This window comes from Cyclopterus lumpus, chromosome 4, assembly GCF_009769545.1.
Source record: "Cyclopterus lumpus isolate fCycLum1 chromosome 4, fCycLum1.pri, whole genome shotgun sequence".
In the NCBI taxonomy this organism is placed as follows: Eukaryota; Metazoa; Chordata; class Actinopteri; order Perciformes; family Cyclopteridae; genus Cyclopterus; species Cyclopterus lumpus.
In genome coordinates this window covers 26,056,372-26,068,488 of record NC_046969.1, presented here as the reverse complement: position 1 = coordinate 26,068,488, position 12,117 = coordinate 26,056,372, and the positions used below count along the sequence as shown (strand labels likewise).

General features: G+C 51.4%; 1 protein-coding gene across 1 annotated transcript in view; it reads right to left on the bottom strand.

Annotated features, from left to right (window-relative positions):
• Positions 1-295: 295 nt before the first annotated feature.
• Positions 296-12,117, bottom strand: part of ndnf (neuron-derived neurotrophic factor) — an 11,876-nt gene continuing 54 nt past the window's right edge. Inside the window, exons 1-4 of the mRNA XM_034530992.1 lie at positions 11,450-12,117; positions 4,812-5,024; positions 4,366-4,490; positions 296-2,396 (exon numbers count right to left, since the gene is read on the bottom strand). The exon at positions 11,450-12,117 is cut by the window's right edge and continues 54 nt beyond it. Of these exons, the coding sequence (XP_034386883.1) occupies positions 1,000-2,396; positions 4,366-4,490; positions 4,812-5,023 (1,734 nt within the window). The 5' untranslated portion in view covers position 5,024; positions 11,450-12,117 and the 3' untranslated portion in view covers positions 296-999. The remainder of the gene's footprint in view (positions 2,397-4,365; positions 4,491-4,811; positions 5,025-11,449) is intronic.

The following is a 12,117-nucleotide window of genomic DNA, read 5'->3' as shown; positions in this document are numbered from 1 at the left end:
TAAATAAATAAAGACGGCAAGTGAAACAGATGGTCCGCTCGGCCGGGACATACTTTCAACTCTTTTTTTTTTTCATCGGAAGTTCCTCAAGATCAAACAAAGGAAGCAGAAGCACTGATTTATTATCTATGAAAGACCGGGTCACTGATTCTGCACCACGTGTGTCTTCAACGTTATTTACCAGCAGATAATGAATCTAATGTCCGTCCGGTCTGGGTTTTTTTTTGTGATGGACTCATCACCTCTTATGGAGACTGTGATTATAAATGCTCGGCAAAAGAACACGACGCCAGGGTGACAGAGGATTACTGGGTCTATATTTAGTGTTTATGTACATGGATATTGGCAGGACAACTCTGTACATGTGACACACACACACACACACTCTCACACACGCACAGCGATACAGTGATAATAACACAGATCTCCAGCACAGAACACATTTACAAGATGGGCTCTAGAGCAAACACTGGCTGAGACACAGACGGGAATGTCCCAACTACTACAACTTCCTCGTAAAACTGGAATTTCCTGTCAACAGTTATTATTGTCATCGATAAAAACGATCAAAAAGACGAAAAAAGTATAAAATAATTTAAATTCCTCCTAAAACATGTGAATATGCAGTGACAGATCTATACAATGCTGCTGCGACTCCAACAAACAGGACGGAAAGACAGGAAAGACAACAAAAAAACGTCATGCAGCGGCAAAGAAAGATGATCTCCTCTTTAAGTCCCGCCTCCCCGGTGGCAGCGTCGCGTCATGGCGACGGAGCAGCTCCCGCCTACCGGCCCCCCGGAGGTGCGGCCATGAAATGTAAACATAAATATACAGGTTGATATCTCTCTCCACGAACAGTTCAGTCACTGCCACAGGCCCCCGTCCGCTTGTGTGAGTAGTCAGTCCGTATACACTCCTTAGTAGAATATCACTTAGAGTTAAATAAACTTATTTAATATATAGATTTATAATAGATTTTATTCTTTGCAGAGTCATTTAGCAGTATTTCCTTGTTTTCACCAGTTTGCTCTGGTACTTCACAGAGTGGCCACTGTGTCCCACCACGTAAACGTCCAGCAGGTAGGTCTTCCCCGCCTCCAGACCCGCGATGGTCTCCGTGGTCACCGCCTTCTGCAGGTTCGGGCTGTGGAAGTACTTGCACAGGACCTTCTCCGACTTCCTGCGGGCCTCCGGCCCGGCGCACTGGTTCTGCTCCCGGCGTCGCTGCTCCTCGCCGTAGTTCTCGGCCACCTCCTTGCGGTAAATGCAGTACTTGTTGCGGTCCTGCGTGCCCAGCCAGGCCACGGTGGCGGAGGAGCAGGTGCGCAGCTTGTCGAACGCCTTGATGCGCGTGTCCTCCGGCAGCGACGGGAAGGGCTGCTTGCTGCTGGGTCGGGTGGTGGCGAGCACCTTCAGGGTGGAGGCTCCTTTCCTGCTGCCTCGCAAGCGGATCAGGTACTTGGCTTTGGGCTTCCCCCGCAGCTGTAACTGCCGCACCCCTTCCACGTTCTGGGAGAGCAGCAGCTTGCCGTCACGCCGCACCTGCACCTGCACGGCGTCCAGGCACGTGTGGACGAACAGGGTGACCCTCTGGTGGGAGGACACCGGGGCGAAGCGCAGGAACTTGCTGCCCTTCCTCTTGATGAAGACGTCCGACACTTTGCCGTCCTTCAGCTCCATCGTTTTCTGGCGGGCTTCCTCTTTGGTGCGGGCGAAGGTTCCCACGTACGCCGTGCTGGTGTTGGTCGCAGAGTTCACCGCGAACACGTCGAAGTAGTACTGCATGTCCGGCTTCAGGTCTGACACGGTGAAGATGTTTTTGTTGCCGATGCACACCTTCTGGATGTCCGGCGCTCTGGGCTTGGCCGTGTACGCCCGGGAGATCTTGTTACTCGTGAGGCCGCGGTCTTTGCCGAACCCGTGGTCGGAGGGCACAAAGCCGAAGTGGGCAAAGTCAAACGGGCTGAAGTCTCTGCCGGGCTTCGGAGCCAACATGAAGGCATCTTCCACGCTCATCTTCGCTTCGGCAGCACACATGCTCTTGAAGTTGTGCTCCTTGTTGATCACCACGCAGTAGTGGATGGGCTGGCCCATCAGGAAGCCCGTGGGCGTCGGCTTCCAGGCCAGGGTGACGGTGGTGCGGCCCAGCGCGGTCACGTCCACGCGGGGGTCGTAGGGCAGCTCCGGATAGGGCTGGTCGGACTCTGGAGTCGTGCTGGCGTACACCTTGAAGTTGCTGTCTTTCTCCGTGGACAGCAGCTCCAGCTGGTAGAGGCCGGCGGGCGTGCTGGTGGCCACGTACGCCTCCACGTCGTTGCCTTTGTAGGTGAAGAGCTCCGTGCCCTCGTCCACGGTCACCTGCTGCTTCTGCTGGTCCAGAGGTTCAGGTTCTCCTGGAAAACAAAAATAATAATAATCATTTTTAAAAACCTGCAGTCATGACCTTGACAATGTTTTCCTTCTGTTTCTTTTTTTTGGGGCATTTGATGAAAAGTCCTTTCCACCGGCGCTAAAAGTGTTTGATATGTTGACGCCTTGATCAAGTTCTGCACGGGCGATTAGCCCCTCGCGGGGGCGGCCATGTTTTCACTCCAAACATCCCCAAAAAGATCACAGACCGGCATTCACTCGGCCTTTCCGGGGAAGCCGTGCTACAAAGAGGCGCCTTGTAGCTTCTACGCGAGAGAGGCGGCCCAAACATAATATTATGTTTGTCAACCAGAGAGCTCAGTGGTGTGCTATAAATTAATGCTCAGAGATCGACTCCCACCGGAGACATTCTGCAAAAACAGAGCAGCAAAGACGGGAAGAAGTGTTGCTCCGACACTTCTTCCAATGGCTCTGCGACGATTGGGTCCAAAATAGACTGTATATGAAAATTGGACGTAATCACTGTGATGTCTCTTGTTGGTTTGTCGCCATCTTGATTTTTTTGCAACCAGAAGTGACACGAACAGGTTATAATAAACATTCGTGAAAACACATCGTGAAAGGGTTAAAGCTGAACATCACGCTGTACTGAAGAAGACTTGAAACTAGAGATTGAGACCAAAAACTCATGTTTACAATGTTTACTGAGGGAATACATCAAGAGAAGTAGAGTCATTTATATAGACTTCTATACAACCAGAGGAGTCGCCCCCTGGTGGTCAGGAGAGAGAATGCAGCTTTAACACATGAAGCATAGACTTCTATACAACCAGAGGAGTCGCCCCCTGGTGGTCAGGAGAGAGAATGCAGCTTTAATACATGAAGCATAGACTTCTATACAACCAGAGGAGTCGCCCCCTGGTGGTCAGGAGAGAGAATGCAGCTTTAACACATGAAGCATAGACTTCTATACAACCAGAGGAGTCGCCCCCTGGTGGTCAGGAGAGAGAATGTAGCTTTAACACATGAAGCGTAGACTTCTATACAACCAGAGGAGTCGCCCCCTGGTGGTCAGGAGAGAGAATGCAGCTTTAACACATGAAGCGTAGACTTCTATACAACCAGAGGAGTCGCCCCCTGGTGGTCAGGAGAGAGAATGCAGCTTTAACACATGAAGCGTAGACTTCTATACAACCAGAGGAGTCGCCCCCTGGTGGTCAGGAGAGAGAATGCAGCTTTAACACATGAAGCGTAGACTTCTATACAACCAGAGGAGTCGCCCCCTGGTGGTCAGGAGAGAGAATGCAGCTTTAACACATGAAGCATAGACTTCTATACAACCAGAGGAGTCGCCCCCTGGTGGTCAGGAGAGAGAATTTTTCAGGTCCGGCAGTTGCCACCTGGTTCACATTTGCTATTATTCTTTTACTTACAGACAAATTCTGTACACGTCTTCAACAGAGACCTAATAAATCATTTAGTAATATTTGATCTGACAGGAGCGCAGCCACAAACGCAGGTGCTCGTGTATTCAACATTCAAATGTATGCTCACGTCACACGTCTACGCTCTAAACCGACCCCCCCGTTGGTCATCTGGAAAGCCCTGCTGCGTTGAAAGGGATGCCCCTCCAGATGGAGAAAGTTTTAAAGCGAGGGAGAAAAGGAGTCCAAGAGAGAAACAGAAAAGAGGAAGACAAGAGTGCAGGATTCACCTGAAGAAGACCACGACAGCTTTAAGTAAAGGGACGTCACGGCTTTGATTCACTACCTCTTCTCTGAAATTACAGACGTCAGTTTGAGTCAGACATCATAAGTGGTCAGACTAGACACCACGACTGTGACTTAATTAAAACCCACCAAAACACAGAGCCTAACATCACTGCGCAGGTTAATTGTGAGTGTGTGTGTGTGTGTGTGCGTGTGTGTAGGTAGTGATATGCCCACATAGCGTGTCATTAACCTCTTCCACTGCTGCCTGATGTCAACATACCTGATGCCTCTCCGCTGGCCTCCTCCGGCAGCTCCTGCAGGGTGAGCTTCCACTCCAGAGGAGCATCACAGGGTGTCACGGTCACAGACAGGGGTGTGTTGTCTTCCTCCACCACAAAGTAGTACCTGGGGAAATAACAGGTTTCGAAGGGACCGTTAACATTTCGGGACGTTCTATCCAGAATAACGTGCGGGGGGGGGAGAGGGCGGTGAAAAGGCACGAGCACACCAGCAGTATCGTCGTACCGCTCGATTACACCGACACGACTTTCTCATTTATTATTTAGTTTTTTGCATCTGCATTATAGATCATGCCACTGAGCCGCATCTGATGTTTCCTACGTCTATTTACAGTAAGTGGCCGTCTGCCAGTTTAATGCGGTCCTGGGTGATGATAGGTGCGGCTCGTCAGAGTGTATCCATTCGGTGGTTGTTTGGTCCGCTCACCTTTTGGGCGTGTCCCTGAACAGGTAGCCGCTGATCTCGGCTCCATCCGGGATGACGGAGGAGTCGTGGAACAGCGACTTGTCTCGGATCTGCATCTGGAAGAGCCCTTCGTCTCTCGTGGGCAGCTTCTGGGCCACAGTTCCCAGTCCCAGCAGCACCAGCAGCACCAGCAGCACCAGCAGCCCCACGCTCCAACCTTTACACTGCCTCATTCTGAAAGACACAGGAAACACTGCTTCAGTTTCATTGTTGCACTGGGTTGCATCACCGTTATGTTTTGTTTTTAAAGGAAGAGTTTGAGACGTTGGGGGGAAACAAGCTCCTTTGTTTAGTTGCTGAGAGTGAGACGACAAGATTGATACCCCTCATGTAGTAGGCGTGAAACTACAGGCAGTCGATGACTAGCTTAGCTTAGCATTAACCCTGGAAACAGGAGGAAACAGCTAGCCCGTCTCTGTTTTTTTTTAATGTATTTATTTAACCTTGGAGGAATAATTCCCAATGGGAGTTTTAATCTCTGTCCTGGCCAAGAAAAGTTTCCCATAAAAGATCAAACAACAGATTCAAAACAAACAGCAGATTGCATCAACCAATGAAATGTCAGTATTCTGTATTTAATCCTGTTCTTCATCATGTTCCGTGGTCGTTGAATGGTCCAGTTTAAGGTCACTCTGTAGCTCACACCAAGATGAGGATGCAAACTGACGACAGCGCAGGTTCAAGGCTAAAAGGAAGAACACACTTTCCTCTGCTAAGACACACGACCCTAGAACCACAAACTGTCATTTCTACATTTGCTTTTTGTATGAATTAAACACTTGAGATGCAACGTGTGAATTTGTGAGTTTTAAAGGTGGCAGTAGACAAGGTTGTTTACAGTAAAACCCAAACACAATGTAACAATTAAAAAGAAACCAGGCCGTCTTTATGCTATGCTAATAAGCTAATAATCTTCTCATGAAACCAAACAACTTACAGTAAGACTGCTGAGTTTTTTTAACCTTTGGACAGAGCCAGGCTAGACATTTCCACCTGCTTCCTTTATGCTAAGCTATGCTAATCCACTTCTGTCACTGGCTTCATATAAGAGTGGTATCTGTCTTTTCATCTCACTCCCAGATGCAAGGGCACAAATGAGTGTACTTGCCAAAATGTCAAACATATAACGTAACTTAATTAATATTAAAGGCTAGCTGTTTCCCCCTGCTTCCAGTCATTATGCTAAGCTAATCAACTCCTGTCATCATCTAAGAGTGGCATCAGTCCCTGCAAGATTCAAATGAATGAATGAAAGGTCAAACTTCCCCTTCACAGTAAACGAGCAGTTACCTCTTTATGCTACGCTAAGATTAGCTCATATTTAGCATCCAAGGCACCAGAGCGCTTATCAAGCTTCTCATATAACCCAACAAGAGTTCTCAAAATGTCCGACTGTCTCTTTCCTGCTGATTATCAATCGATATTGGTGGTTCATATCATGTGTTCATAATGTCCATTTTTTTTTGCAATGGAAGTTCTGAATGGCTTTTTTTTGGGGGGGGGGCTTCCTTTTCCCTTTTTCTTTCCTTTCTTTTCTGGCTTCAGCTTCAGTTTTATTTGGCAACGCTGAGCTTCTGGCAGCGTCTCTAAAACGGGTTTTAAAATGTTTCTTTTTTTTTTCTTGCCTTATAGTTTCAACCTTAATTTAACATTTAAACGGCACCAACGGCATCTTTTGAGTGAACCAGTGACCAAAAGTATGGGGGGGGGGGGGGGGGGGGGGGGGCGGGGGGGGGGGTTGCTCCTGGCCACAGAGGAATGGGAGGGGGAGGGGGGGGGGCTCCTGGCCACAGAGGAATGGGGAGGGGGAGGGGGGGGACATTTAAATACCGACATGTGAAGGAAAAGACGTTGCTGGAACCGCATTATTTCATAAAGCGCTTCATATAAAGATCCTCAAATCCACGTGGTTTATGTTTTATTGACGTTAATATGAAACCGTCCATGGAGCCTCTCACGCAGCCCGTCTATTGATTCTGACCCCATTGATTGCAGCTGATGGAAACGCCAAATCCCCGGTGATTTAATCAGCGTAATGACGGCAGATTAGCCGGATACTTTACCACCATTTACCCCCCCCCCCCCCCCCCCCCCCCCCCCCCCCCCCCCTCCTCCTCCCCCCCCCCCCCTTTCTTCCTCTCGGTCTCTCCCTCTTGATCGCAGCTGTTTCATCAACAAATAATCTGTTTCACACACAGAACAGAGCTTTTAACTTCTTCTTGTCTCCTCTTCCTCCCCCAGAGGAGAGCAGCCTCCACTCTGAAGGTCACGACCCTGAAGGTCACGACCCTGAAGGTCACGACTCTGAAGGTCACGACTCTGAAGGTCACACACACTCTGGAGCCGGGTATCAATACCTCGACCAAAATAACCCAGAGCCGAGTGTATGAACCCAGACTGAAGGAGTAATAAACTCCATCAACACTACAAAGAGGAGGTTATAATCATCTGTAGACTCATATCTCATGTTCATGATCTACTTTATTACCTTTAAACAACACTGGAGAGAAACTAGGATTAAATGTAAAATATTTGATTTGGCTCATAAATATTTACTCACATGGAGATTTTTAACACTTCCTGTTTGGAAAACATCTAAAAAAATAACAGTCTAAATATATTAGATTATATTAAATATGTACTTTATTCATCCCCAGGGGGACATTTCTTTGAAGCAGCAGCAAACATGTTTACAATATATACAATAAAATAGCAATAATAACAAATTACATTTAGGGATTTACATTATGAAGGAAATGAAAATGTAAAAATTAAAGTGTACAGAGCGTGTCTACGGTTTATTGATGCTGTTCCATTTGAGGAGTGAACGCTGTGTGGTGTCACGTGACCAACACCAAGAGGTGACACGCAGCACGCGGGGTTAACTCGGTCACTTCGAGGGGCAACAACAACAACAACAACAACAACAACAACAACAACAACACAAGTTAAAGTCGCGCGGCATCTGGAACCAATCAGGTCTCGTGTCTAATGAGGAGGAAGTCTGTGTGTTACTGTTATTGATTTGTTTATAGTTTTGGTTTCACAGCGTGTGGAAGAACACGCGCTGTGGGATCTGTGCGTCATCGGGTTGGAGGACCTGGGACTGGAGCTCCAGACCCCTGTGGTGGAGCTCCAGACCCCTGTGATGGAGCTCCAGACCCCGGTGATGGAGCTCCAGACCCCGGTGATGGAGCTCCAGTCCCCGGTGATGGAGCTCCAGTCCCCTGTGATGGAGCTCCAGACCCCTGTGATGGAGCTCCAGACCCCGGTGATGGAGCTCCAGTCCCCGGTGATGGAGCTCCAGTCCCCTGTGATGGAGCTCCAGACCCCTGTGGTGGAGCTCCAGTCCCCTGTGATGGAGCTCCACTCCCCTGTGATGGAGCTCCAGTCCCCTGTGATGGAGCTCCACTCCCCTGTGATGGAGCTCCAGTCCCCTGTGATGGAGCTCCAGTCCCCTGTGATGGAGCTCCACTCCCCTGTGATGGAGCTCCAGTCCCCGGTGACCTCACTGTGACTTTGGGGTCATGACAAACAAGTGAGTGCAAAGCCCAGAGACGTTCAGGTCGGGTCGTGACCTCCCAGGTGTAGGCGTGTTCTCCAGAGACGTTAATCAGCTGTTAAACGTCCTGCGTCGCATTTACTTGATTAAAGAAACCCGGATGCTGAAACTCGTCCTCCACCTGATCCACTGCTTCTCTCCTGAGGTCAGGGGTATGTTTGGAGGTGCAGCATGCAAACCTCTCTCTCTCTCTCCCTCCCTTCCTCCACCCCTCTCTCTCTCTCTCTCTCTCTCCCTCCCTCCCTCCCTCTCTCTCTCTCTCTCTCTCCCCCCCCCCCCCTCTCTCTCTCTCTCTCTCTCTCTCTCTCTCTCTCTCTCTCTCCACATGGAGCTCATTAAAAGAGAAGACAGTTTAATTTCAACACAAATAAAGAGACATGTCGGATTCCGCCCCAACGAGACCCAGACCAGGACCCGGAGCCCTCTCAGCCTGAAGGCAGATTTAGGGTCGGACCCCTTTTGGTGGAGCGAGCTCCATCACATGGCTGTCACTTCAGGGCCAATGAGGGCGGGTAGTGGTCTGGGGGGGTCGGGGGGGGGGGGAGGAAAACCAGACCACAGGACCGGGACCTGTTCTCCACGGGGGCCAAACCCACAGCCGGTCTGGGTGCTCCTGGACGGGCACGCGGCTCATTGATGAACCTTCAGGGTTCCGATTCAACGATGGAGACTTTGTGTTTATTTATTTATATGATATATCTGGTCCAAACCCCCCCCCCCCCCCCCCCCCTCTCCCCCTCCCCCCCCTCAACAACACGCTCACAGTCTTAATGCTGAGCTCTCCACATCATCGGAACCACGAGAGCTGGCAGAGAGCATGATGGGAAGGAGAGCCCAGTCCCCCCCCCCCCCCGGAGAATGTCTCTGTGAGGAGGGTCAGGTCGCTTCTGCTTAAAACAACCATTCAGATAGTATCGAGGGGGGGGGGGGGGGGGGGGGGCATTGCGGCTGCAGAGGGTGATTAAAGATTACAAGAGAGAATGTCTCATGGGAAAGTCATCCCCCCCCACCCCACCCCCCTACCCCCCCTCCACCCACCCCCATCATCCGGGGCGCACAGGGGGAAACGAGTCAATCACGACCCCGTTATGTCGCGTTCATGCTCGGGCAGAGAGAGCCGCCCTGGGGGGGGGGGGGCATGAGGAATAACTTAACACGGGAACACAAACGCACGCAGCGTGGTGAGAGGGATGTGGGTCTGTCACTTCTGGAGGAATTCTTTCACTCGGAGAGTTTTTCATATGCAAATGCCGGTTTAGTTCCGGTATGCACGTTCAGGACCCGCTCCTTTTCTTCTTGTGTTCATCATTCATTCTCCTGAGAAAGTGGAAGAGGGAGGCAGGGAACCGGATCCACCAGCCCGGGTCCGGGTCTCTCATTAAACACAGGGAACCGGATCCACCAGCCCGGGTCCGGGTCTCTCATTAAACACAGGGAACCGGATCCACCAGCCCGGGTCCGGGTCTCTCATTAAACACATAGACCCAGATCCACCAGCCCGGGTCCGGGTCTCTCATTAAACACAGAGACCCAGATCCACCAGCCCGGGTCCGGGTCTCTCATTAAACACAGAGACCCAGATCCACCAGCCCGGGTCCGGGTCTCTCATTAAACACAGAGACCCAGATCCACCAGCCCGGGTCCGGGTCTCTCATTAAACACATAGACCCAGATCCACCAGCCCGGGTCCGGGTCTCTCATTAAACACAGAGACCCAGATCCACCAGCCCGGGTCCGGGTCTCTCATTAAACACAGAGACCCAGATCCACCAGCCCGGGTCCGGGTTTCTCATTAAACACAGGGACCCAGATCCACCAGCCCGGGTCCGGGTCTCTCATTAAACACAGGGACCCAGATCCACCAGCCCGGGTCCGGGTCTCTCATTAAACACAGGGACCCAGATCCACCAGCCCGGGTCCGGGTCTCTCATTAAACACCGACCGGGCACCGGAGGAGGAAACTAAACGGTCATCGATCGACACTGAAGTATTTAAGTAATAAATATGAATGTGACAAAATATCACAATATATGTATGAAATAAAAAACCGTCATTATAAAGTGTCCGCGTGCAGCTGTTACAGGTGCGTGAACGCTCCCACGTGAACGCGTAATGTGTGCGTGTGTGTGTTTTCCCACTCTTTGCAGAGAGGAGAGCGCTCGTGCGCGTATCGATGCGTCGCCGCTGGCAGCACTGGGAGCACTGGGAACACTGGGAGCACTGGGAGTACTGGGAGCACTGGGAACACTGGGAGCACTGGGAGTACTGGGAGCACTGGGGTACTGGGAGTACTGGCAGCACTGGGAGCACTGGGAGCACTGGGAACACTGGGGTACTGGGAGCACTGGGAGCACTGGGAACACTGGGGTACTGGGAGCACTGGGGTACTGGGAGTACTGGCAGCCCTGGGAGCACTGGGAGCACTGGGAACACTGGGAGCACTGGGAGCACTGGGAACACTGGGAACACTGGGAGCACTGGGAGCACTGGGAGCACTGGGAGCACTGGGAACACTGGGAGCACTGGGAGCACTGGGAGTACTGGCAGCACTGGGAGCACTGGGAGCACTGGGAACACTGGGAGCACTGGGAACACTGGGGTACTGGCAGCACTGGGAGCACTGGGAGCACTGGGAGCACTGGGAACACTGGGAGCACTGGGAGCACTGGGAACACTGGGAACACTGGGAGCACTGGGAGCACTGGGAGCACTGGGAACACTGGGGTACTGGGAGCACTGGGAGCACTGGGAGCACTGGGAGGCACCGACAGGTCAACAGCTTTAAGTGCGATTTATAATATTTAACAAATAAAAAGCACGCGGCTCGATTTTAAATGCGTTGAAACTTTGAACTTTTCCGGAGTTTGAAATCGCAAAAAGAAAAAGAAAAGCTCCGCTTCTTCCTCTCTGGCTGCCGGTCGGGGTCCGGGCTCTGGAGCCTCCATGCACATTAAGACCAAGCAAACAAACAAACAAACAAACAACGTTCATGATTTGACATGCCATGAAACCCAGCAGCGACCTGAACGCGTCTTACCTCTCGGGAGGTGAACCGGTCGTCCGGCGGGTGGCTCCTCTGGGCTCCTCTGGGCTCCTCTGGGTTCTTCTGGGCTCCTCTGGGCTCCTCTGGGCTCCTCTGGGCTCCTCTGGGCTCTTCTGGGCTCTTCTGGGTTCTTCTGGGCTCCTCTGGGCTCTTCTGGGCTCCTCTGGGCTCTTCTGGGTTCTTCTGGGCTCCTCTGGGCTCTTCTGGGTTCTTCTGGGCTCCTCTGGGCTCTTCTGGGTTCTTCTGGCTCTTCTGGGCTCTCCTGGTTCTTCTGGGCTCTTCTGGGCTCCTCTGGGCTCCTCTGGGCTCCTCTGGGCTCTTCTGGGTTCTTCTGGCTCTTCTGGCTCTTCTGGCTCTTCTGGGCTCCCCGGTGTCTCCCAGATGAACACACACAGGATCAAAAATGAAAAAAATAGAAAGTTCTTTCACAAACTAAGAGAACCGCCGGCCATCAGTGTTCCTCCGCGGTGTTAGGTAGTCCCGCTCCGCGCCGCTCTGCTCGGTGCCTCTGAGCGGAGTAACGAGCACTGAGCTGCACTTCACCAGCGGATTGAGGAGAGAGAGAGCGAGAGAGAGAGAGAGAGAGAGAGAGAGTGAGAGAGAGAGAGAGAGAGAGAGAGAGAGAGTGAGAGAGAGAGAGAGAGAGAGAGAGAGAGAGGGAG